At 42.3% G+C, this 25,025-nt stretch overlaps 2 protein-coding genes across 3 annotated transcripts; both read left to right on the top strand.

Annotated features, from left to right (window-relative positions):
- The first annotated feature begins 1,596 nt into the window (after positions 1 to 1,596).
- Positions 1,597 to 2,421, top strand: LOC6618744 (seminase). Its single transcript, XM_002042966.2, has one exon. It carries the CDS (start codon positions 1,608 to 1,610, stop codon positions 2,403 to 2,405), a length of 798 nt encoding a protein of 265 aa, XP_002043002.1. The 5' UTR covers positions 1,597 to 1,607; the 3' UTR covers positions 2,406 to 2,421.
- A 1,424-nt stretch (positions 2,422 to 3,845) lies between these two features.
- On the top strand, positions 3,846 to 25,011 carry LOC6618743 (tubulin beta chain). Of its 2 annotated transcripts, none has more exons than XM_032720746.1 (7): positions 3,846 to 4,124; positions 17,738 to 17,972; positions 18,936 to 19,165; positions 22,543 to 22,710; positions 22,895 to 23,159; positions 24,416 to 24,738; positions 24,805 to 25,011. In XM_032720746.1, exons 1-7 carry the CDS (start codon positions 4,068 to 4,070, stop codon positions 24,898 to 24,900), a joined length of 1,374 nt encoding a protein of 457 aa, XP_032576637.1. In that variant the 5' UTR covers positions 3,846 to 4,067; the 3' UTR covers positions 24,901 to 25,011. The 2 variants fall into 2 exon arrangements, with proteins under 2 accessions (XP_032576637.1, XP_032576636.1); XM_032720745.1 differs by lacking the exon at positions 22,543 to 22,710 and adding an exon at positions 22,271 to 22,438.
- The last annotated feature ends 14 nt before the right edge of the window (positions 25,012 to 25,025 follow it).

Here is a 25,025-nt window from a genome sequence, read left to right as displayed (position 1 = left end):
GCTTCGTTGCAATGGCCTTTCTGCAACTGAAAATGTCTTCTTTTTTTACGATGCCCACAAAAAATGCTGTAAAAACATAAACAAATGCGTTTTTTCAAAACTAATGCGACTAATGTTTATGGCAGAAAAATTGAGAAAAAAATACTTCTTGTTTTTTATTGCTTAAATCGACTTTTAGGTGCTTAATGGCATAAAAAATTCTTCCTGGATTGGTAAAAAAATACAAAACATTCACTTTTATGGCCATTATATTTGCTAATTCAATTGCTATATTGCGAGGGTTTTTTTTTTGCAAATTACGAAACATAAATTTGCATACAAAGACATAAAAATGATAAGTTTAACGCTTTACTTGATTTATTTTTGTTGAAAACTTTAATTAGTTGGAAGTCAGAAACATGAATTTTAATTAAAAACATCGACTGATGTTTCATATATGTTTGTCACTAATTATAAAACCATTTTGCTGCAATTAATTGAATGCAGATATGTATAACCATTGGATTCCTGATGAATCCCTTTACAGCAGTCAATTTGGCTTCATTTCAATAAAAGCAGGTCGGCATCCTTAAAAAGGACACCTGAAATCATAAATCAATCTATAGAGCCTGCTCCTACGAGCGAGAACGATGAGTTCGCAGGACGAAAATGTTAGAAAATTGCCACCCAGTGATGCGCCGAATATTTCAATGCCCATTGATGAATATCTAGATTCGTAAACTACATGCCAAACGGACGTGATCCGTAAAGTCACGGGGGTCCTATGAACACAGGGTCGAATGTATGGAATCTCTCTATCCGGTCGTTAAAATCGGCAACAAAAGAAATAGCACATTTCGACGTTTTGAATTTGTAAAAGGATATTTTTCACATTATAATAAGAAATGAGGCTGAAGACGCGCCTCGCATTTCGTGCTCTAGCAACTCGGAAAAACCCCCGTTTTCCACACTTTATTTTCCGGCTTCCTTTAAAATGCAGAACAGCTGAAAAATCATATAAACACAAATAATAAAATCGACAATTTGGCAAGAGCCGCACGCAAACACGCACGCACAGTAATACATACACTTTTACGTGTGTGCGTGTGAGCCTGCAATGAGCACATAACCGCAAATGTACTGGCAACAAAACGTGCCGCGATTCCACAAGAAGACCAATGGGAATTCTCAAAGCAAAATGGGTTAGACTCTCCACTCACACAGTCAAACTTTTCGCGTAATCGACTCGACGACGCCGCTGTCACGGCCGAAATCCCATTGGCCAGTGGAACTTCTTTATGGTAAGACGACATTCAAGCTTAACTCCATTCGAAATTATGTTTCCTTGAGTTTTGCTGATTTTGAACTATTTATATGGTTTTATTAAAGAGTGCTTAAGATGTTTGCAGCGAAAAGTCAATCCTAAATCAGATTTTCTCTTCAAAGTTCTAAATGAATCAAAACTTAATAAGTACTTACATCTTAAATAAACTTATTGTAATTTTATTTAAATATTACAGAATATTTGTTGTAGCCACTGTAGATGTTTCTCAGGGAACGAATCAATTTCGAGCCATTCGTAGAAACTGTTGTAAGAATGTAAGCCCATCATTTTCTCTTCAAAAGCCATGGATTCAGGTTGGGCACTCGTTCAGCTGCTGTTTATTCTTAATTCCGTGAGAACAGAAGCTGGGAATAGAGAGGAGAAGTCGGGCAGGTTCCATCCCAGGATATATAATGGCATAAAGACGACTGTGGAATCTCTTGGAGGAGTGGGCATTCAGCTCTTCAATGGGAGAAAGCTCGTCTGCTCGGCAACACTTCTCACACCGCGACACATCCTTACGGCAGCCCATTGTTTCGAAAACTTGAAGTGGTCTTGGTTCCACGTGATCGGTGGAAGGTCAGCGGAATTCACTTGGCACGGCAACTACTTCCGGAGGAATCAACTTATATGGGTGCAAATTCATCCGAACTATGCAAAAATGAAATTCATCGCGGATGTCGCGGTGGCGAAGACCAAGTATCCGTTGAGGGGCAGGAACATTGGCTACGCCCAGGTCTGTCGATCGGTACTGCATCCAAGGGATAAACTCATTGCAGCCGGTTGGGGATTCGAAGGTGGCATCTGGGATGAGTCCAGGAAGAAAACTTTTCGCTCGATGAAAGTTGGTATTGTGAGTAGACGGAATTGCGAGCAGCAGCTGGGTCGCAAGATGCCACCCAATATCATCTGTGCCGGTGCCTACAACCACAAGACTCTCTGCTTCGGCGACTCCGGCGGACCACTTCTGTTGGGGCGGCAAGTTTGTGGCATCAACACGTGGACTTTCAAATGCGGCAACAACGAAAAGCCAGACGTGTACATGGATGTGCGATACTACGCCAACTTTATTAAAAGAACTATTTACAGAATGGGCTTTTAAAGAAATTGATTCAATTAAACATCAATCCATCCCACCAACTAAAATTGTAGTATCACTTATTAAATTTATTCGAGTATCACAACATAAAAACCATGTCTATCTAAGTTTACAACTTAGTTATAAATTAAATTTTAAACTAGTATTATGCGTGTGTGACTTTACAGACTTCATGTTATTTCATTTCAGCAGAGTTGTTTATTGTTAAGCTCATGTAGCTGATAACCTAGATATTTCTCTCTAAAATGTCTAACTAAACCGCTTCCAATTAATCATGTAGATTAGTTTGGTTTGTTCAAGCCATGAATCTATGATTTGCAAGGCTGTAATTTGCAAACAAATCTATACTGATTATAAGGGATATAATAAAATGTATGTTTAATACTCAAACACCTAACTTTATAAATTCCAATTACATTTTTACATTTAGCTACATTTTAATGTTGTAAAATCGCAATTGCTACGTACATGTACAATTCTACAAGTCTGATTGAAGAAAGCAGTTGTAGAATGTAGAATGTGGCGCTCTTTGCACCTTAGACTCACGTGCTGTCACACATTCTTTCTCTCCCCTCTCTCTGTCTTTTCCCTGAGAATTCTCACCAGCTCAGCGAAGCGTAAGAAAGAATTGCAGCGTTGGCGCCTCGCCGGTAAAAATCATACGATAAAGGGGGAAAGTCGGGAAAAGCGGGAAGACAAACACGCTGCTAGGGAAAATATCTTGCTGTGTCCCACAGTTTCACTTAAACTAATGTATTTACGACCTCTGCTCTTCGCGCTCTCTGCACTTCGAGAAATCAGGGATGATATTGCCGCATTTTTGGATTGTGATTCAAATAAATATGCTCACTATTGAAGAGGATCTCAACCGAATAAATGGTTCGGGTATTCATTGCTTTTCGAATGAATGTTTTTATTGTTCATCATTAAAGAATCATTGTTTTAAACATAACCAAGTAATCCGTGCTAATTGATAATCTTTATCTAAAGTATTGATATAATTTGGGTCATGTTAAAGGAAATGTTCCACCTGCAAATAAAAATAATAACCTGTTTAATAAAATAAACCTGTTTTATAGGGACTCTAAAAATGTATATACAGTTGTGCTCAAGATAACAGCAGCACTAACATATTGTTACAACTATATATAATTTTAAGAGTAACAATTGTTTCTTTTTAAAAACTTGTGTTTTTTCAGAACTCTGATCTCTGATCATGTGTTTATTATTATACTATTGTTTATTGTTATACTAAATTCAATACATCACCAAAACTATCTATATAAATCTAAGATAGGAAACCATAATTTTATCATTTCTTATCATGCAAATTCGTAAAGATAAGTTTATAAATATTTTTCCGAGTGGAAAACTAATGCGGCCCCTTTAACCGTAGAGCACAAATTCCCCAGTGGGTCGCGGTCTCTCGCCATTCATTCAGTTCACGTTGGATTCTCAAAGCGAACGCGCGTCGATCGTGCTGCTCCCGAAAAGCTCTCCTCCGACTCTTCCCCGGATTCAACCGAATGCGTGACCGATTGTGACTCAGATTCGGATTCAGATTCAGATTGATATAGTGGCTAATAATTGCTGATAGTGCGAGTGTGCGTCAGTGTGTTCAATTGAGTTAAGTTTGGCTGCCAAAGTTACTAATTCATTCGTGAAATGAGGGAAATTGTGCATCTGCAGGCGGGCCAGTGCGGCAATCAGATCGGTTCGAAGGTGCGTATAATTGATATTCCACCGGTGTTCGCATCGCAGACCTTTGCTCTATTTTCTAGATACTTTTCGCTATCCTAACCTCACATGTTTAATTATAAAACAGGGGAATAAAGAAGAAAGAGCGCTCTTTGCCTCTCTCTCACTGCGACTTTCTCTCTCTCTCTCTCTTGGCTTTTCACGTTCTGTTTTTAGTGGCCAGCAATTAAAAGGGGAGGATTGATGGGGGCGGGGGTGGCATAGATTATTTCGCCAGTTCGAGAAACTATAAAACTGCAAAACATTGAAGAAACCTAACGTACTTGGCACTTATCTTATCGCTCGCAAGATACGAATATCAGCAACCTTAAAGTATCGCATTTAGATTACCTTGGACTCGGAGCATATCGCAGTCAATTAAACCCAGAAATCCGCTCGCAAACTAAGCAAAATCACCTCAGTCAGGTGTAAACAATTAGCTCGCCGCTCAGTTGAGAGCTTGTGATCAGCCGGCTATGCAAATCTGCACAGCAAGAAAAAGTAGGACCTTCAAAAACATAAATAAACATTATATGATTATTTAATCGTAATATAGTAGAACCCATTTAAGCACAATTACGATTTAAAATTAAATTACACATTCTCTTTATTTATTTGTTCTTATAGAATAGAAATTGATATTTTTTCAGTGTACCTGAAGGTTTCTCGTTTCAAGAAATCCTATCTGTGAACCAAGTATTTTTGGCGGGAACTCAGAGCAAACTGCGGCAGCTTAGTGCCCTGTTAGTAGCATTTAGAAACTGGCTCGAAGATTTCTCAGAAGCTTCCGTCTTTTGGACATTTAATACAACTAACTGGTTCTGTAAACTAGTACTTTTCACGAGCTCTTATGATGTTTGCCCTCGCACAGTTGGCTGATCTTACTGTCATAAAGAACCCGTCGAAGGTTTCGTGGGTACTTCTAATTACGACAGAGGAGGGGCTTGTAAATAGTATCTGTATCTTGAACCGATATATGTATCTGACTCATGGCTGACTGTGACAAAGTGGCGGGCTTATGTGTGCGCTGCTTTCACTATCGCCGGCCTCTAATCAGTGGGCTTGTTTACACAACTTTAAACATAAATACTCGGAAAGTAGGAACTGATATGGGTTGCGCCGAAATAGGCAATTACATAGTGTGTTCTGGTATTTTGAGTAGAAAAGCGGCAGCATGTTTGCGGGCAATTAGAGGAGTGGAAATGAAAACAGCGCCCATTCTAAGCTAATTCAGCGCATTAACATTAACTCGCACAATTTGCCGCGTCATGAAAATCCAGCTACAAAAAGTCGTTGACGTTTGACACAGTTTTTTTTATAATGCTTATTTTTTTTTTATGTTTTTGTCTTTTTCCCGGCATTTCCCAGCGCAGTTTTCTCTGACCGTTTCTCTTTTTGCTCGCGTTGTGCGCTTTTCCTCTTGAGTTTTATGTAAACACATTTCCACATATTTTAAAGTGCTTTTTTTCGTGTTTTCAACACTGCCTTTTTCAGTTAATTAGAACGCACTTTTCCGGGATAAGCCAAGCCCCCCAACCGATTTTGTACGCCCCCGAATCGTAGCATTATTACATCCATAATTTGCGGCCATTGTTATGTGTAGCTATTGTGCAGCTAAAAAATAAATACGATTATTTATGCAATTTGCGCTTATCGAATCTTTATAGATGGCATAAAACTTGTTTGTTGGTGCATTAAATTTGAATATAATAATGGCGAACATATTTTGTTGCTTGCCCTATTCATGCGCTTGTTTTTGTTTTTTTTTTTTTTTTTTTTGCACACTGCCCGATTTTGTGCCTTAATTGAATGTCCTTTTCTGATTAATTGGCTGTCAGTATGAAATATTGTTTCAGCCTAGAATAAACAAATAATAAATGTGCAAAACTGCCTACGTGGCAAAACAGAGTGCACAATGGTGTGAATGGCGTAAATGGTGAATGTGATTTTTAAATAAATTTTCCAAAACTAATTGCTCCGCTGATAAAGGCCAATAGGCAAATAAAGAAAAAACTTAACAGATTGATTACACATTAAGAGCAGAGCTTATTCACACATGAATGGGCTGCAAACAGAATGGATTGTAATTATAAAAACAGAGCTTAACAATTGAAATCCCGGCAGCGTACGCATGTTTTGTAAACATAATGTTTTCATTGAATCACGTTAAGCACAATTCGATTTTAAGGCAGACATCAATTTAAGCCATTCTCTTGGCTTCGATTAAATATGGCAAAATGCCGTCGAAAACGTCTTCCGGCTTTCCTCTGCCAACACCCCGAAATTGATCACATATGTACATATGTATGTATCGGCCGAGGCAAAGGCATCTATCCAAGGATATTTTGGCCTGCAGCTAGAGTTCGTTTTTCTTTTTCTTCATTATTTACATAAACCTAATTTTCCCTAAATCATTTTGTGAACAATAACAAGGAAAATCTATTTACGGCATGGCATAAAGCCGAAGGAAAAGCGTTGTGCCACCATGGCGGCGAAATTTATAGACGAGCAGAGCGGAGAAAACGTAGCAAACGGGGAAAGCGGAGAAAGCCAGGCAAGAACAGACAATAAAATTAAAGAGTGGAATAAGCCAGGCTGCAACGGCTCCTTTGAGCCAGTGTGGCATGCAGTGTGGCACACCCATATAGCCTGCCCCAGGATACGTTTGTTTGGCCCATAATGGCAGGGCATCATCGAGCAGCGCCAAAATAATGCACAAAATTGAATTATCGATGACGCTCGCTAGCAGCCGTAATTTCTTTATGGTTACCCGATATCGAGCCGGGTAACTGGGGAATCGGTCGGATTACATTATGGCCTGGCATTACGCCTTGCCACGTCTTAGGTAATGCCCTCGCTCGTATGCAAATGCAATTTTCATGCGGCATTGCATATACATACATACATATTCCGATGCTGATGGGTGGGCCAGGATAAACAAGCCATCGTTAACTTAGTTGGCATCTTCCATTCAGTTGGATCAAATGCTGGTGTATTATACTCCACTTGCAAATTGTATTTCCACTTTCAGTCGACTGGGTTTTCGATGCCAATGAATGATGATTAGCAATTGAAGATTGCACTTATGTGGACCGATTTCGTATTGGTTCTTAGAATGGTCAACAATTACCTCAGTAACCAAGCGCAAAATATCGAAAAGGAAAAAACTGGCAAGCACAACCAAGGGTTAAAATATCCAATTTTTTCGCCGGCGAAATATTTTTCAATTTACATAAAAATGCGTTTATGCATACCAAATGAGCCGTACTCACACACACGCACTCACACCAACACACCCTTTTGCAGCTGCTAGCGCACAGCGTCCTTGCGCCTAGCAGTATGCAATAGAAAATGGAAATGGAAAAGGAGGCCGGAGGCGTGGCAGGTGGTGGAAGGGCCCAGTCGACGCTCTGCTCCGCTGCACAAACTGATTATAAATAAACAAAAGGGAATTTTTATAAATATTTTCCACACACCACACACCACACTCACCACCCCGCCATTTGCGTAGCTGCTGGCTTGATGGAATATAAAAATTACTTATTTATGTATATATTTTTGCTCAGTTACGCTTTGCTTTGAACATGTGCATGCAAATTGATGAACAAAGGCGAAATCAAAAAAAAAAATGAAAGTGTGCATAAATATTAGGAAAACGTGCGGAGAAAATGCGGCAAAGGGAAAAAGCTTAACTCCATTCTTTTCGTATTGTCATCTCATCGTCACCCTTTTTGCTAAACAAGCATGCAATTTTACAATAAAAGCGATCTTAATAGTATTAGGATTATAATAGAAATAAAAAACAAATGAAGAATCCTTTTAATACCCATATATCATAGCTATTAAAGTAGATATTTTGTGAGCACTTGTTCACAAATTCATTTTCCAAGATGCCCAACTGAAGGTAGAAGTTGACCAATCATTTGGTTTATATACTTTTCCTTTACCATATATGCTTTCCCTCCTCGGAGGACAGCAAACCCAGCCGAACATGACCGAAATGGAAGCCCAAGTGCTGCTCCTGCCCTTGTGGGCACCTTTAAGCCGCTTGCTCCCTCTGAGCCGACAGGTTGGCCAGGCCAACAGGCGGTGGGTGTATGGGTAGCGGCCATGTGGGCAGTACGGCAAATGGCCATTTGTTATTTATTTAACACTTTTAAAAAGCATTCCGCTCTTTTGCTCATTAATATCTCATGCTGCTCTTAACGCCATTCAGACAGCCAGTTCTCGGGCAAAAGTGCAAATTGCATATGGTAAGTGGAGTTGGATTGCCAGGGAGTTCGGGCATACATATGTTTCATTACCATTGTTATTCGAGCAATTGTTTTGGCTGCTCGCTCTCAGGCGCATATTTTTTTGTTAATTTTTGTTTTTTTGCAGCCTTTCAGCTTTTCAATTACTTTGGTAATTTTATATTATTGAAATTGCAAGCCGCAAATTGTAATTATTGCGCATTACACTGCCAACGAGCTCTGCACGACGGCAGATAAGGCCCAGCCATGAAATATGTTGGTCCGTTGTAATCTGGTATTTACGAAAAAAAAATTAATAATACAATAAAGCAGCAGCTGGCAATGCGTTTTAAACACGCCCAGTTCTCGCCGGCCACGGTAATTTATTTATTTATGCAATTGGATTTGCCGGCTATGCGAACTACAAATTGCTGTCTTTTCGATAAGAAGGCAAAAATATTTTACACACGCCCTCGGCTTTTGGAGAAAGCCGGCTGATAAAGCATTTGGCCGGCAGATATTAACCGCAAAACGCCAGCAAATTTATGGCAAAGCGGGGCGTAATTAAGCCAAAATACAAAATGCAAAACACAGCTACCAGAAATAACAATAATCAAGATTGGATTGGCTCTGCTTTTGCACGTGGTATGCCTGCCTGTTTTTCGATTCATTTCGGATCGTTTTATTTTATTTGCGCAAATTGCGTTGACTAATTGTGCGACCAAAAACACGAAATGAATTGCCTAAATAAACAGAGTGCAAAAGTGCAATTCGGAATGCAGGATGCTCTGCCAGGATATGGTCTTGAAAATATCTAGTTTATATGAAATGATATATACATTTTAGTGAAAACAAGGCCGAAGAACGCTCTGATTGATTTGATATTATGATATTTTTTGGCCAACCAAATGCTATATAAATTATACCCCAGCAGCTGATTGAATACACTAAACGCAAAAATAACGAAAGCAAATGCGCGAAACCTCATTAAAAACCAATGTGGTCAAAATATTTATCATTCATGTGCTCCTGCTAAATCCACGCTCGACTACCGTTTGTTTGCATTTGTTTGGACAAACATATGTCCGGCTGCATGTCCTTGAAAGATTAACATCGGTTTTATTATTTATGGCAGTCGCTGGCATGAGGGGGGAAGCATTTTTGCGAAAAGAAATTCGATATTTCAGGCGAACAAAACCGCAATCGAACGAATAACTTGGCCTAAATGCGGGCGATGGTTGGATGAGAAACGATGGCGAATCTGAATCAACAATCTGGTTTCGGTTTTCGGCCATAATGATGGCTAGATCAACACATTTGCCAAATTGTGCAGATAGGCGCACACATACATATCAAAGCATAATTTAAATTTGTGGTCTGTCAAGTTAGCGCAACGAAATTAATCAAAATATTTTGAGAGCTACTAGTGTTGCAATTATTTTTGGTTTCCACGCGCCAACTCGACTGAATTCTCACCAATATTCGTGGCAATCCAATTAAGTGCGATTTTCTGCACTGTATTAGTTTTAGAGCCAAAGCCAGTAGGACTTCAAAACGTTCGCCATAATATTCCCGCATTTTACACACAAGTTTTTCAATTTGCCGTATTTGCATTTGCATTTGCCTTATATTGTATTTTATTTCGGGCTTATTTGACAAACAGTATTAATTGGATTTTTTTATGCTAGTACATATATTACCAGTCATTCCGCATTCGAAATGGCAAAAATGGCAATTAAAATGAAAAATAAAAACATTGCGCGGGAATTGTGTAAAAAGTTTTGCATCGCCCGCCCGATCAAATGGTCAAAGGGAAATTCACGCTTGGTGGTAATAAAAATTAATTTCATTGTGGAATCATAAAAATCGTTATAGGATATTCCCGCAAAATGACCAAGTTTTATCTGCAAACGCACTCGTCCTGCGGGACAGAGATCGAAGTAGATCGAAATTGATTAATAGAGCGAAAGTTTACTCAGTACTTTATCTGTCCCTCTCCCATCGATTCCACTGCATTTACCACCAATCATTATAAAAAACATGAAATATTTTGATAGCGAACTTGAGTAAAAAAAAAAAAGGAGATGGTATTATATTCATTAATATCCAACAGCGATTCATTTGTCCAGCACTTAATAAAGCCAGACCTCAAATAGATCGTAAAAAATCATGTTCGCTGTCGAAAAAAAAGGCAGTACATAATATTTCTGGGACATATTTGTGGCAGGTACATTGCCACAGATAAATTGGAATTTCCGCTATGTTCTTTAAGGATTATCGTGTCGTATTTGTTTCGTGGATTAACTCTGCCCATTTCGCTACCCTCCCAACGAACCTGTCTTAATTTCTTTGATGGCTCAGATGCTCCATCGCCAATTCAGGAGTTGTGGCATCCACTTGCCATTTAGCACCACATGCGCTCACTCCTAAACAGAAAGCACAAAAATGCTTTCGCCTGACACTGTTTATTTATTTAGCTTTTGCCAAAGTGTTCTTCAGGCCATGAACTTCATATCGCTTACCATATAAATATTATTATTATTATTACCCTCTTTGCCACAGGCAACCGGCCTAAATTCACGGTTTTGTATCTGAGTGTGAGTGTGTGTGTGTGGAATGATGAAGTGCAAGTGGCAGTTGTTTATATGTATGGTGTGGCAGGAGCGTAAAACATACGGCGGAGTCTGCTCCACAAACTGTGGCCATTAGCAAATATTATTGCAACCCTTCGAACGACAGCTCCTACTGAATTTAGAACATCATCTTTTAAGCTTTATAGTTTCAGCTTATAATAACTCTCAAAATGCATGCACATCAAAAATGATTTATGTATGAAATAGTTGTTTTTGTAACTCGAAAACGTCTTAAGAAATCGAAAATCGGAACACATCTCATTAATGATCATTATCTTGGCCAAAAACATCAACGGCAATGGCATTAGAGCGACACCTGGGCACAAATCAAATCTGATTTGGGCCATATTTGCCTCGTTTTGACCACGGAGCAGCAAACAATCGAGGCCATGGTGGCCACGCACACCACGTCGCTCACGCAGACAGACGCACCAGCAGGCACACCAACACACACACACACATGGGCAAACACAGACGCACCGTGCACATTAGTTAAGTCAATAGCAGTTCGACCAACGAAATATACAATAAATATTTACATATCTAAATCGACAATTATTGAAATCTCAATTGAAATTGTTTGTTAGCCACATTGGTCTCTGTCTGTACGGGAGTTTAAATGAAGCCATACGCACCGTTGAAGCGCACACATCATTCTATGTCTGCAAGATACATTGATATCTACAGGAGGGAAAAACCTGAGAGCCATTGCCGTTGGAATCTTACAAGACGACAGATGCCAGCAGAGGATTAACCCTCGAGAGCAGTGATTATATACCAAAAGGCGAGGGAGGCCTAAGAAGTTGGGAAAATAGAAATTCGCCTTCAGTACTCAAAAGTCTGTCAACTTTTGTTAATATTTATTAATATTTAGCTATATTGAGTCAATCAATTGAAAAGCCAAATAAATATTCGCTTTTTCTTAGATGCTTGTTATTTAAGTCATTTATAGAAATAGAAAATTTATATAGAAAACTGCGCGCTTTCAAATATTAAATTTACTATATAATTTATCAGTTATTGAATCACCGTCAACTTTTAACTATTGTTTCCTAAATTAGCTCTTGGAAACCTCACTGCAACTCAATTATTTGAGCCCAATGAAGCCGTCGCATTTATTCAATTTCCACCCATGCTCTCGCCGCCAACAGTGCGTATGAGTTATGGAAATTTTAATTATAAGCTATTTGATGTTGCACTTAGACTGCGTCATCGCTGTCCTTGTGTGTGTGTGTTTATGCACACATACGGCACCACACAATAAGCCGAAAGCCGAATGACCAATACTAATGAACCAATATTTGCATATCCTTGCTAGACAAGAGTCTTTGGCCGAGCCTTGAACCTGCCGCCCCCGTCGATTAAGTCGTAGCCATCGTGTGGCATGGCATCTTGAATTTTAACAAGCATTTAGCACTTTAATGCCGATGGCAATTAAATGAATATAAAAATTTAAACAACAACATAAACAACGCAGTTTGCAGGACCCGAAAAAAAGGAATTGGAAAAACACTGCTCGGCGAATGCAATGCAACGCAACGCACTGATAATGACAATTAGTGGCCACATTTAAATTGATGCACTTGACGATAAATGCAATTGCAAATTCAGCCACCATGCGTGTGTACAAAGGGTAATTTACAGAGGAAAAATTGCATTTTTCTGGCGAACCCAACTCGCCTCGAAACTCACACGTGCCGTCCAAATTGAGACTGCTTTATATGAGTGTATGGGCATGTGGGCAATAAATTGCAGCTGCATCGCCAATTGCTTCATTTGCAATCGCTACGTGAGTCTAATTATGCTGCTCCATTTCGCAGGACTCTGCCGAGCAAAGCCAGGCTATATTCACACTCGGAATAAAGGGTTTTTACAATTTGGGATATATCCTGGGAATGCTTTGTTTAAACAATTAGTTCTCCTGTAATTTCTTTCATTTTCCATAAAATATTTGAACTCAGTAATAAGTTATGGGAACTCTGAAAATATCCTAGATAATTTGCAAGCAAGCGGAGCCTTTTTTTGCTGAGTGCCAGCTTTTTATGGCCCTAAACGACGTCGGCCAATAAAGACAACATGCGAGTGTAGCGCATATCTGTCAACTGTCGATAAGATCCTTTTAGTGTTATTACAAAATATCCTTATATTTGCAGCTCCATTCCGGGGCGGAGCATTAAACGTAGTTTGGGGTACAATTCGTTATTTGCCTTGTGCACACATAAATTGCATTTTTGAGCAGTTGGAGACGGATGGAGCTCAGCTGCCAATTGCCAGAATCCAGTATCCGGTTTTCAGTTACCAATACCAGTTACCAGTTACCAGTTACCAGCTAACAGCTGCCCAGCGCTGAGGATATATGCCATATAGAAATGGTGGATTTATACGTTTTGTTCTTCTTTTTTTTGCGCTGCGAATCGAATGGTTTATGGCCGCAGGCTGCAAAGTGTCATTCGTCGATGGGCGGCCGTTAAGTTTCCAGAGTGTTTTGGCATTTTCGATTTTATGGCAAGGGTTATTTTGTGCCGACCAAAGCTCATTACTCTAATGGACGCCAAATGCAATGCCCCATCCGGCGCATATTCAAAGAGATTTTTCGAAATTAAAATAAATTAACTTGGGCGAACGCTTTGCATTTTAAGCGTTCGCCCGCAAATTGCGCGGATTTGTCGCACATTTGTAAATTTGCAAATGATCGAAATGCGCTGAAATCCTGCTTATTATTTTATAATTAGCTTAATGCCGGTGGCCGAAAATTGAATTGCATTTTCAGTTTGCTGCGCTCTCTCAGCGGGCATAAATGGGTTAAGAAGTCGCCCGAGAAGTTGGGCATGCGGGTTAATGCGTTTGCGGCTGGATTTTTAATCATTTTCACACAAGAACTTTAATTAGAAATGCAAAATTTTTTTTTGTTTATCTTCAGGCATTGAATGTGGGCACATTGAAATGCATAGATATTTAATTATTTATTTTAATTGAATTTTAATAAATGTGGCATAGTGTCAGACAACCTAACAATTATAATTTTAGTGCAATGAATAATTTTTTAATTTCTTGTGGGCCTGCTGACAACTTAATTAAAACGCTCGCAAAAAATGGCTTTCATTCACGTGCCAAATGCAGAAATTTAAATTAAATCACATAATCAAGTTGGACAGAGGATATTTTCATGAAATTGAATTGAAATAGCGAAGCGAAGTGCGGCGCAATCATTTCGCATGTCAAGCTCAGCGCCTTGAGACAAACTTGGGCATCATTTAATATTTATTGCTGCAATTGTTTATTATTTATGTGAGCCGCGAGCTACGGCAGCAAATTTAGTATGCAAACGCAGCTGCCGAGCAATCTGCAACCCCCTGGCCACGCCCCTCAAATCCAGCGCCGCCCACCGCTCGTTCACTTCCGGTGCGACATGCACTTCCGCCGCTTTGCGCCACGCGCATCCTTGTCCAAAGCAAGCTGAAATGTCCTTTTAGAGACGACGGCTAAGCAGAACAGAACTCAACGGAGATACAGTCGAGAAAAATAATTTATTCAAAATGTATTATTCAATAAACAATAAAATAGCAAACCTTAGAGGTAATTTAAAGCCATGGCAGTATTTCATAAGAATATTTAAAAATTATGTATTAATTATAGGGTTTCCCATTCCAAATAGATGCGAGGTAAAGTTCAGTAAATTTGTAGAAATAAACATTTTACATTAGTTGCATAGGTTTTGTTTCCCGTGTAAGAACTGGTCAGAATTAATTTATTCGCGTTTTTTTCCTCTCTTCCTGCGGATCGCGACTTTGCCACTTGACTTTTGTCTCGGTTTTTGTGCAAACGCTTTGGGAATTTTAATTTTGGATTTCTTTCAAGAGAGACCCAGGAGTTTGGGAGCCACAAAAAGCGGGCGCCGCAAAATGGCGCCGCTTTGGTCAACGCACGCAGCTCTTTTGTTTACTTTTAATTTGATCATTGGCGCTTTTTTCGTCCTGTGGCTTTCCAAGTGGCTTTCGCCAGGTTCCGAAGCGTCGCTTGCTCTCGGCCACGTGGAAGTAATTTTGTAATTAAGCAATTTGACCGCAGCCAGTGAAAAGTTTTAAGCAAATGAAGGCAGCGTAATTATTTTTTTTTCTGGTGGGGGGGGGGGGATTCCGCGAAATGGGAATCTGATGGCCTGTCGCGGAGCACTTTACCCACTTCAAAAACTGCCAAACAAGGGCGCTGGTCGTGTCCATATTTTGGTGTATTCTTTTTGGTTGTCAGGAGCAAGCGAATGATGGGCAGATCGACTGGCAAAAGTTTTTGTAAATAAATTATGCTGCTCACTCAATGCCAACGGCCGGAAAAGAAAAGCGCTTATCTGCAATTGGCTTGCTAGAAAGCATTTGAATTTCCCCACAGGCAACAAGTGCCAGGGCGCAGGGTCCAAGGAGCAAAGACGAAGGACGCAGGACGCAGGACTCCCATGCGGGCGTATAGAAGGGGACAGGGACTGGGACCGGGCATGCAAATCAAAGTTATTGTCAAGCCAAAAGTGCCCACCGATGCGTACAATTGAGTGTCATATTTCCAGTTTGTTATGTATGCAAAAGCCAGCATGTGAGGGCCAAAACTTCTGCCACTGCCACTGCCAACTGCGAAAGTTTTCTTGGCCAGCGATTTTTCTTGTCTCTATTTTGGCCTTGCCATGCAACTTGTTATCATTGTTGCGTGTCTAAGAGCCAATGGAGGAGCAAAACTTTTGCCAAACAATCGCACTGGCGCGCAAACATTTATGCGGCTCTTGGATTAGCATGGCTTGGTGTCTTCGGAAAAGCTGAATGCCAAAAAGATACAGATACGCGCACACACACAAAGCATATGCTTTGGGGGCCTGGTACAAAAAGGACGACGATGGGGCTCTTTGTGTGTGTGCAATCAACCGTTATCAAATTTTTCGAACTTTTACAACCTTCACCTAGCCCTTTTTACTTTGTCCGCTGGCTGGGAAAACTTCAACGCTTTACGCAAGCCACTTAACTATTTATGGCCCAAATGCAGGCGTGTGTGTGTGTGTGTGTGTGTGTGCTCCGGGAATCCCCGGCAAGAGTGTGCCTCAAAGTGCTCGATGGAATGTCTGACAAGCGGGCTTGACATAAACACCGGGTGCCATGCATTATTCAGGACATTTCCTTCCTGCACAGAGGAAAATTCTTGGCCTTCATGCTGTCATTTCAACTTAACCATGCTCACTTCCTAACATCTAAATAATATGGAGAAAACTTAATACCAAATAATATTTATTTTAAAAGCAAATCGGTTTATTTGAATTTAAATAGCTATCTATGAATTTGTAATATTTTTTCTCGATTTTAATCACCGATTTTGGAGATACTGTAGATTTTCATTGAAGCGCTAGTCTTTTTGCATGCGACCAGTTTTAATCAGCCAATATCATTTGAATATGTCACAGATAAGATATGTATGATATCGAATCTACCGAATTGATTGCCAATTTCGGTGATGAGTTTCTCTCTGTGCTGTCATTTCCTCGACAGTCACTTGAGTTTATGGCATTTTCAAGGGAAAAGTCGCATCTTCAGCGCCATGTGCGACTAATTAAAATTCATATTCAGTAATCAATCTGCCGGTGACCTTCGGTATTACCAGCCAAGCTGGAATAAATGCGTGAAAAAATACTCGCATATAAAAGTGAATTCATGGCCCTTGGCTGCCACTGCTGCCTTTTAGTCCATTAAAAATCATTTCGATCAGTGAGAGCCGCGGCAGGCCGAGCGCACACATTGCGATTTTCTCACAATTAGCATTTTTCCCCATTTTCTCCCGTTTTCCTTCCATTTTCCCGCACTTTGTTCCCCCGCCACCACGCACTCACCTGTCGCGTGGAGCGGGGAAAAGGGGAGGCGATTGAAACATTTTTAAAAATTTGAAATTCATATACGCAGCAAACGTGAAATGTTTTGCCAAGCGTATTGTGCAATAAAAAATAAAGAGCCAAAGCAAAAACAAAACAAACACGAATCGAGCTGGAGAATTTCTTGTGTAAATAAAATCGAGAAACGCTATCGAGAGGGAGAACGCACACGCATACATATATACATGTATTTTCGTGCGCAGGTATATGTGTATGAAAATACCTAAAAGGATTCAATTATTCCCGCTCGTTACACAACAACAAAAAAATAACACGGCATGAAAAAATTGCGCGCCCATGGAAGTATGCTACAGAAATTGCTCACGGCATGTAAAGTGCTCGCTGCGCGTGTGTATGTGTGTGGGTGCGAGTGCTTGTGTGTGTGTGAGTGGGGGAGGGGATGCTGGGGAGTAGCAGGAGGTGGGGTCATGCAGCATATGCACAGATACGAGAACTCCGATGGCGGCGGCAATAAAAGCAGGAGGCATGTAAAAAGGACACTCATATTTATATGCATTGATTGCCAAAGCAATGCAACACAAACACACAGACACACACACACCCACCCACACCCACACCCACACCACCTTGATTGTAAAATAATATTTCTGAAAAGGAAAACGTAGGCGAGAGGCTCGCGAAATTTCATTGCATACCAGCGGACGCTGTCACGAAATATCACGCATACGTCATGTGAAACGAACGGTGGGTCGCATATGCAAATGCGCTCATTGCGACCACCGCATATTTGCATACAGCGGACGGGCTCTCCATTATGCACTTTAATCATTATTGAAACGGCATTAAAGTAGCGCTTCTCTCTGCCACTTGCAGTTCTGGGAAATCATCTCCGACGAGCACGGCATCGATCCCAATGGTTACTACCACGGCGAATCCGCCCTGCAGCACGAGCGTATCGATGTCTACTACAACGAGGCCAGCAGCGGCAAGTACGTGCCGCGAGCGGTGCTCATCGACCTGGAGCCGGGCACCATGGACTCCGTCCGCCAGTCGCCGATGGGCCAGCTCTTCCGGCCGGATAACTTCGTTTACGGACAGTCGGGAGCCGGTGAGTACAAATTCAGCTGCAGATAATCGCTGGTGTTCCGAACCACAAGAGATAAGTTTTTGTGCGTCAACGTGACACGCCATAGATATTAGCGATCTATTTTTTTATTGATATTTGATATTAGCAACATGTTTTGTATCATCATTTCCCTATCAATGTATTACTTAGGCCAATTTAGAAATCACACGATTTCTCACTATTGAATAACAAGCTAGCTACACCAAAAATGTCTGTAGAAAACAGTGGCACTTCGATATCCTCCTGTTTCTGTTTCGTAGCCAGCCTCTTTGGGCATTTTCCTAATGCATTTCCGTTGCTCTCGTTAATGGGCGAATGTGGTGTTCATGTGCTAGGACGTGGCTTTTGTTTTCCTGCCGCTTTTCGGCATGCTTTTGTTTCGGCCAAAGTCCGCTGCCGCACCATCATCGATGGTGCTGCGAGTGTCCTTTTGCCACGGCAGTTATTGCAGCTGGGCCAGCCTGGTTGCAACATCGAAAACAGGAGCAGCAGCGGGAGCAGGAGCAGCAGCAGCAACATCCGTGACAACGGCAGCCACTGAGGGCGGCCTTATCCTTGCTTTGATAAGTGCCAACCAATTGACAAGATGAGCACGGCATTGTTATCACAGGCGAGCTTATCAGGTAACAGCCGCCGGTGCGATAGTCCTGCCGCGGTCAGGACCTCCCGGCCGGCCCACTTCATGCTCAGCTGCCATGAGGATAATGACTATGATGGCTATGATGATTGCAATTATAAAATGGCCTGCGGATGACGATGAAAATTAATTTTGTACATGTCAGGCGCTGTTGCTGTGGCCTCCGTAATGACCCACAAACGCCGCGAACTTTAATGAGTTTTGGCGGAGTAGCGCACAGCTATTATATGATCTAATTTAAGTACCGATAGCTTAGGAGCTTAACATTTATATGAATATTGCATTATAACATTTCGTTTATATCACAGGAAACAACTGGGCCAAGGGCCACTACACAGAGGGCGCCGAGCTGATCGACTCCGTGCTGGAGGTGCTGCGCAAGGAATCCGAGGGCTGCGACTGCCTGCAGGGCTTCCAGCTGGCGCACTCGCTGGGCGGAGGCACTGGCTCCGGCCTGGGCACGCTGCTCATCTCGAAGATTCGCGAGGAGTACCCCGACCGCATCATGAACTCCTTCTCCGTGGTGCCATCGCCCAAGGTGAGTGCCAGCGCACGTCCAACTTACCCACCCATGATAACGATGCAGCATATCATTATCATTGTGGTCATGACGAATGCAATCCGCTTAGCCAAATCAGCTTACTGCCGCGCACAATGGTGCCGGGAAATCAGGGTGTGTCCTCTGCTCTGCTGAACGGGGCAGTTGACATCGAGCGTGTACCACCATTTGGGACCAGTCATGGTGACGGTCCTAAGCCAACCCAAAAGCGCTTTACACCTGCACGCGTTTTGGCCAAATTAGCAGGCGAAAGCCGCCGAGAGCCGCTCCCGTTTATTTTCGTGTGTCGAAAGTATGCCACAAATGTTGTTTTATTTATGCAATTCATACGCTAAATTCAATTGGCGGCTTTGCGCGCCGACTGGGCCAGCTTTGTTCCAATTATTCTAATTAATTTGCAGGCGAAATTAGCGGCACCGCCAACGAGCAGCGGCCAAAGCCTAATTGCCAATGCAATTTTAATGCAATTTGGTGGCTCGCAATCGCAAGATCGAACACCTCCGCGTCCTTTCTTTTTTTATATATATTTTTTTTTTGACACGCCTCAATTGGCGCTTAATTAACCCAGTTGCATATATTACACGTGCGCTTTATATTTGTAGAAATATTAATAGATGTATGGGTGGCACGTGATACGCCTTCAACTGCATTATACGCATTTAATTACATTTTGACGTTTAATTAAATTTATTCAGCGCAAAATTAATTGTCATTGGCAGGAGGTCCTGCTGATAGACAAACAATTACAGCATTTTGCATTGCTTTAACAAAAAACATTATAAAAAGTGGCTAAGCTAGATGTTTTGCAGTGAAATCAAACTTTAGTTCATTTAATTAGCAAAATTTTGATCAAGACAAGGCTTAAGGATTATTTTAAGTTTCAAGAGGAATAGAATACAATCGATTGGGATTTTCGAGTGCATCCTGGACAAATGTAAGTTCCAAGACTCCGGAGAGAAGGTAGATTTGGTGAGGCGTGAAATTAACATTTGACAATGTTCTTATTGGCATATCGGAGTGCACAATAAATTATATGGAATTTTTAGTGCAGCCCAGAGGGCACACACACACACACACACTTGAACTGCGTTAAATTTATTACCGTCACGGCTGAACGCCAATGGTCAACTATTGAACCCGAACTTCAAACTCCGACCCATCGAACTGGGGGCTTAACTTTAAATGTGGAGTCAGGACTCCGGACCCCTCCGTCCCCCCTTCGATTGTTATTTATGTGCCATGCTGGTTTTGGCCGGCTTACCGCAATGTTTTGGCTTCGGCGGTCATTTTATTGCGGCCTGGCCTGACACATGCCTGTCACGTTATGGCGGTTTTAATGCGCGCTTGTTTGTGCGTATTTACATACATTTAAATATATAATTTAATAGTTTTTCATAGGCCATGCAGAGGGCCTTTGTCGCTTTGATAGGCGTCATTTATGCAAATGCAGCCCATTCACACACAGCATAATCAGCGCGAAAAAAGCGTCAGGTCTCTCTCTCTCTCGTTTAAATGCTCAATATTTTGGCCTTTGATTAAAGTATTTAATTGCGTTCATTAATTAACGGAAGTCGCTTTCGGAAGACCGAAGCTGACTGAAGCTGAAGCATCCGACTGGTTGCATGGCGCCCACTGAGATTTGCACCTGCCGTTTGGACAATGCAATGATATCAAAATGCATGCTCGTAAATCCTGCAGATTTTGAATCAAACACACACACACACCCACAGATAAATATCGTGTCCTGGCGGTGTACAAATAGTGAGGCTGGCAACAAATACCAAATACAAAATGCAAAATGCATATGTACGAGCATAACTCATTAGTATTAACTGCATGTACCAGCTAAGCAGACAAAGGTGTGTGTAGTACACAGGAAAAAATGCAATCTAACTAAACTAATTAGAAATCAAATAGAATAATCATATATAATATATAGAGCAAGGAAGATTTCAAATCAAAAAGTAGGCAACGGTGTATTTTAACGAGGAAAGTCTTTCTACTTTACCATTGCATTCCTTTAGCCACCTTTATATACGACTTTTTGAGTTAAAATATATCTGATTTTATTTGTAACTAACTATATTAAGTTTGGCATGTCCAGCGTGGTAAGATATTCTTCTCAAAAGTTTTCCACGTGCAAAGGACTTAGAGTGGGTGGGTGGAGGTGCACGTTATCGCTCTAGGGCTGTGGCCATTAAATAATTGCCACAATTTATGTGCACACACTACGCATACGGCAAACTGAAGCTGGAGTGAAGTTTGTCGCATGCTTAACAGTGGCCGGTACGCATGAAATCCCTTTCCATGCCCCTGCCCCAGCACCTGCCCCTGCCACATTCAACATGCTACAACCGACGAGCAATGCATCTTGGCTGCGCAAATATAGAGGGCAAGCCAAAGATTATACATAATTTTCAATTTGCAGCATTCGAAACACACACCAGGCATGAATGAATGCGAACGTGAATGTGAATGGGGCCATACCTGGCACCCAGATGTTTGTGCAACATGCAACTGCATTTATGCAACAACTCTCGGCCTGAGTGCCGCTCCAGGCTCAAAATGGCATTAGCAACTGCTGGTTGCAGCCACAAACAACTGGCTGTATTAATAGGGTCTGCTATTCAGTTAGCACTGCATTCGAATTGCATCCTGTTGGCAGAATGCATTTTTCATGTCCATGCTACAACCAGCCAGCCAGGCGATTGGGCCAAAAGAAGTGGGAATTAGACGGAGAGTGCGGACAATCGTTGATTATTGGCCAGAACAAATATGGCCAAAAGAGGACTAGCCTTCAGGTTGCTCAGAAGAAGCTCAAGCTTAAAGGCGTCCTTTACATTTTCACTTCTAAGATACATACTTAAAAGTATCTTTTTCTTATAGATTTGAAATAGGTATATTATGCATATGCATAAGCTTTAGCTCATCCATTTAACTAATTGATTTACACACACAATATTTGAATCTGGCTCCTTTGTGAGTCCGCCGATTGCTGATAGCATTGCTAATTAACAAAGTTGTATCTGCTCCTCCTTCTGCATGCCGCACTGCCGCCTCCTTCGACACCATAAATGCGTCCAGGTATCCGACACTGTCGTGGAGCCGTACAATGCCACGCTGTCCATCCACCAGCTGGTGGAGAACACCGACGAGACCTTCTGCATTGACAACGAGGCTCTCTACGACATCTGCTTCCGCACGCTGAAGCTATCGTCGCCCACCTACGGCGATCTGAACCATCTCGTCTCCGTGAGTACCCCTAGTCAATCCATCTAATGCATCCTCTGTTTGTCTGTCCCATTCCCCCGTTCCCTGCTCCTGCTCCTGCTCCAATCGGAATCCATGGCGGGAAGGTGTCTGAGGTGGTGGTGGAGCCATATAACGCCACGTTGTCGCTGCACCAGCTAATTGTGGACACCGATGAGACGTTCTGCATCGACAACGAGGCTTTGTATGACATCTGCTATCAGAGCTTGCGCATCTGCTCGCCCACCTACCAGGATCTCAACCACCTAGTGTCCGTGAGTAGCCAAGATTTTAGCCTGAAGCGAAGATGAAGATGAGGATAACGATGACCAGATGTCCATAACAGGAGCAATAATTTCACCCTACCTTTCCCACAATCAAATCAAAAAAACAGAACTTGAAATCCACGTACTCTTTAATTTTTCCTGACAATAATGTAGCTTTTCCTCACGAAACCAGGTCACAATGTCCGGAGTGACCACCTGCCTGCGCTTCCCTGGCCAGCTGAACGCTGATCTTCGCAAGCTGGCGGTGAACATGGTGCCCTTCCCGCGTCTGCACTTCTTCATGCCCGGATTCGCTCCGCTGACCGCCAAGGGATCCCAGCAATATCGCGCCCTCACCGTGGCCGAGCTGACCCAGCAGATGTTCGATGCCAAAAACATGATGACCGCCTGTGATCCCCGGCACGGACGCTACCTCACCGTGGCCTGCATCTTCCGGGGTGAGTCCTGCCGTTTGATGAATGAAGCCGCCGGGGTGGGAAAAGAAAAATAGTTATTTAACAAGAAGCCCTAAACACTTTCACGCGTAGCCAGAAAACACAGGGATCCATTCATTCATCCATCCGCTCATTTATTCAGGAGCCCCCGCGCCGGCTTATCCCAGTCAACTTTGTCACTTTGTCATGGGCATCCGGCGGCGCACCTGTCCGCCGCTTTCCCGGACCCGCAGGCACGTAGTCGAGTCACCAGAGGTGGGGCAGGGGGTGGCTAGTAGTAGTAGTACCAAACCAATCTTCTTTCCTAAAAATCAAAGCTCACTAGGAATATATCGTAAAGATAGAAATCTGAGCCGCATCTTCCACGACACCCCCTTACAATAGCACGACCCATCCGCCTCTGGCCAACACCTTGGACTCCTGGGGCTTGGCTTTGGCGACGATTTTATTAGCCAAAGCCGAGCACTGGGCCTACTACTTATGGGCGCCACTAAAAATGATTAATGCTTCTGGCTGGCGGCTAAAAAGGCTGCAATCCGTCAACGCGCACGTAGCGCAAATTTGTTAGCCACGGCATCGTGGCATGCCGCCCTCGCCACGCCCACCGAAAAGGTTGCTTCGCATTTTTTTCGCGCTAATTCCTAAATTAATAAACTGCGATGCGGCGCCCAAAAGTGTGCCGCATAATATTTCATTTGCTATTCCTTGTGTGCGCTCGCGCCGCTTTGGCCCCTTGCTTTTGACTGATGACTCGCAAAACGCGCGTAATTAGAAATTTACTTTCAAGATCCATTGGGGAATTGCGACCGCCGCCTGACACGGCCCCCAGGCCCAACTAATCATGCCGAACGTGACTTGGCCTGCACTGTGTTCAAGCACCCGCACTCCAGCTTAGCCCAGATCCGGCGTCACCATCTCAGGATTCGTTTTCGTCTCCGACCGACTGCCACAAATACTTGCAAAATAATTAATCACAAAAATGTGCGGAAAAAATGCCAGAGAGCAGGAATTTAAACAACTTTTTTAGTTACCTCCTGGGACTGTTTCACTGTTTCCATTCCCAAGCTCCGAGCTGAGATCCCAGTGCAGGTGGCCAGGTGCGCAGGCAGAACTTGGAAGCCATTTAGTATTTCATATTCAGGGATTTGGGGATTCCGGCGGCGCATCAAAGCGAACTTGCCTTTTGATGTAAATGTGTAAATGCGCACAGGAAGATTCCACGAAGGCATTTTTTTGAACGCTCACTCAATAATTAACAGGACCCATGTCCATGAAGGAGGTGGACACGCAGATGTACAACGTGCAGAGCAAGAACAGCAGCTACTTTGTCGAATGGATTCCCAACAACGTCAAGGTGGCCGTCTGCGACATCCCGCCCCGTGGCCTCAAGATGTCCGCCACCTTCATCGGCAACTCGACCGCCATCCAGGAGATCTTCAAGCGCATCTCCGAGCAGTTCACCGCCATGTTCCGGCGCAAGGCCTTCTTGCACTGGTACACCGGCGAGGGCATGGACGAAATGGAGTTCACCGAGGCCGAGAGCAACATGAACGACCTGATATCCGAGTACCAGCAGTACCAGGTGAGCGACCCTCCATATCCTTGCAAGGCATCTTTAAAAACGATTCCATTCGGTACCCTTCTTTAGGAGGCTACCGCCGACGACGAGGTGGAGTTCGATGACGAGCAGGGAGAGCAGGAAGGCTACGAGTCGGAGGTCCTGCAGAACGGCAATGGCGAGTAAAGTCCTAGAAACTATCACAACTGTAGCTGCTTTCTGTACACTATTTTGTAAATTATTTGGCTCGAAAAGGCTTCAAATAAATATTTAGTAAATATAGTAAAAAAAATTCCATTTAAAGTTCGCAA

This window comes from Drosophila sechellia, chromosome 3R (assembly GCF_004382195.2).
Source record: "Drosophila sechellia strain sech25 chromosome 3R, ASM438219v1, whole genome shotgun sequence".
NCBI classification, from domain to species: domain Eukaryota; kingdom Metazoa; phylum Arthropoda; class Insecta; order Diptera; family Drosophilidae; genus Drosophila; species Drosophila sechellia.
The sequence above is the reverse complement of the archived record's forward strand: the minus strand, read 5'-3'. Positions and strand labels throughout refer to the sequence as shown.

Excerpts from the sequence above, each read along its gene's own strand:
- LOC6618743 (XM_032720746.1), top strand. The coding sequence starts at position 4,068 with ATGAGGGAAATTGTGCATCTGCAGGCGGGCCAGTGCGGCAATCAGATC. Across the intron at positions 22,711-22,894 it reads ATCTCAACCACCTAGTGTCC|GTCACAATGTCCGGAGTGAC; the intron begins GTGAGTAGCCAA and ends TCACGAAACCAG. Across the intron at positions 23,160-24,415 it reads CGTGGCCTGCATCTTCCGGG|GACCCATGTCCATGAAGGAG; the intron begins GTGAGTCCTGCC and ends AATAATTAACAG.
- LOC6618744 (XM_002042966.2), top strand. The coding sequence starts at position 1,608 with ATGGATTCAGGTTGGGCACTCGTTCAGCTGCTGTTTATTCTTAATTCC.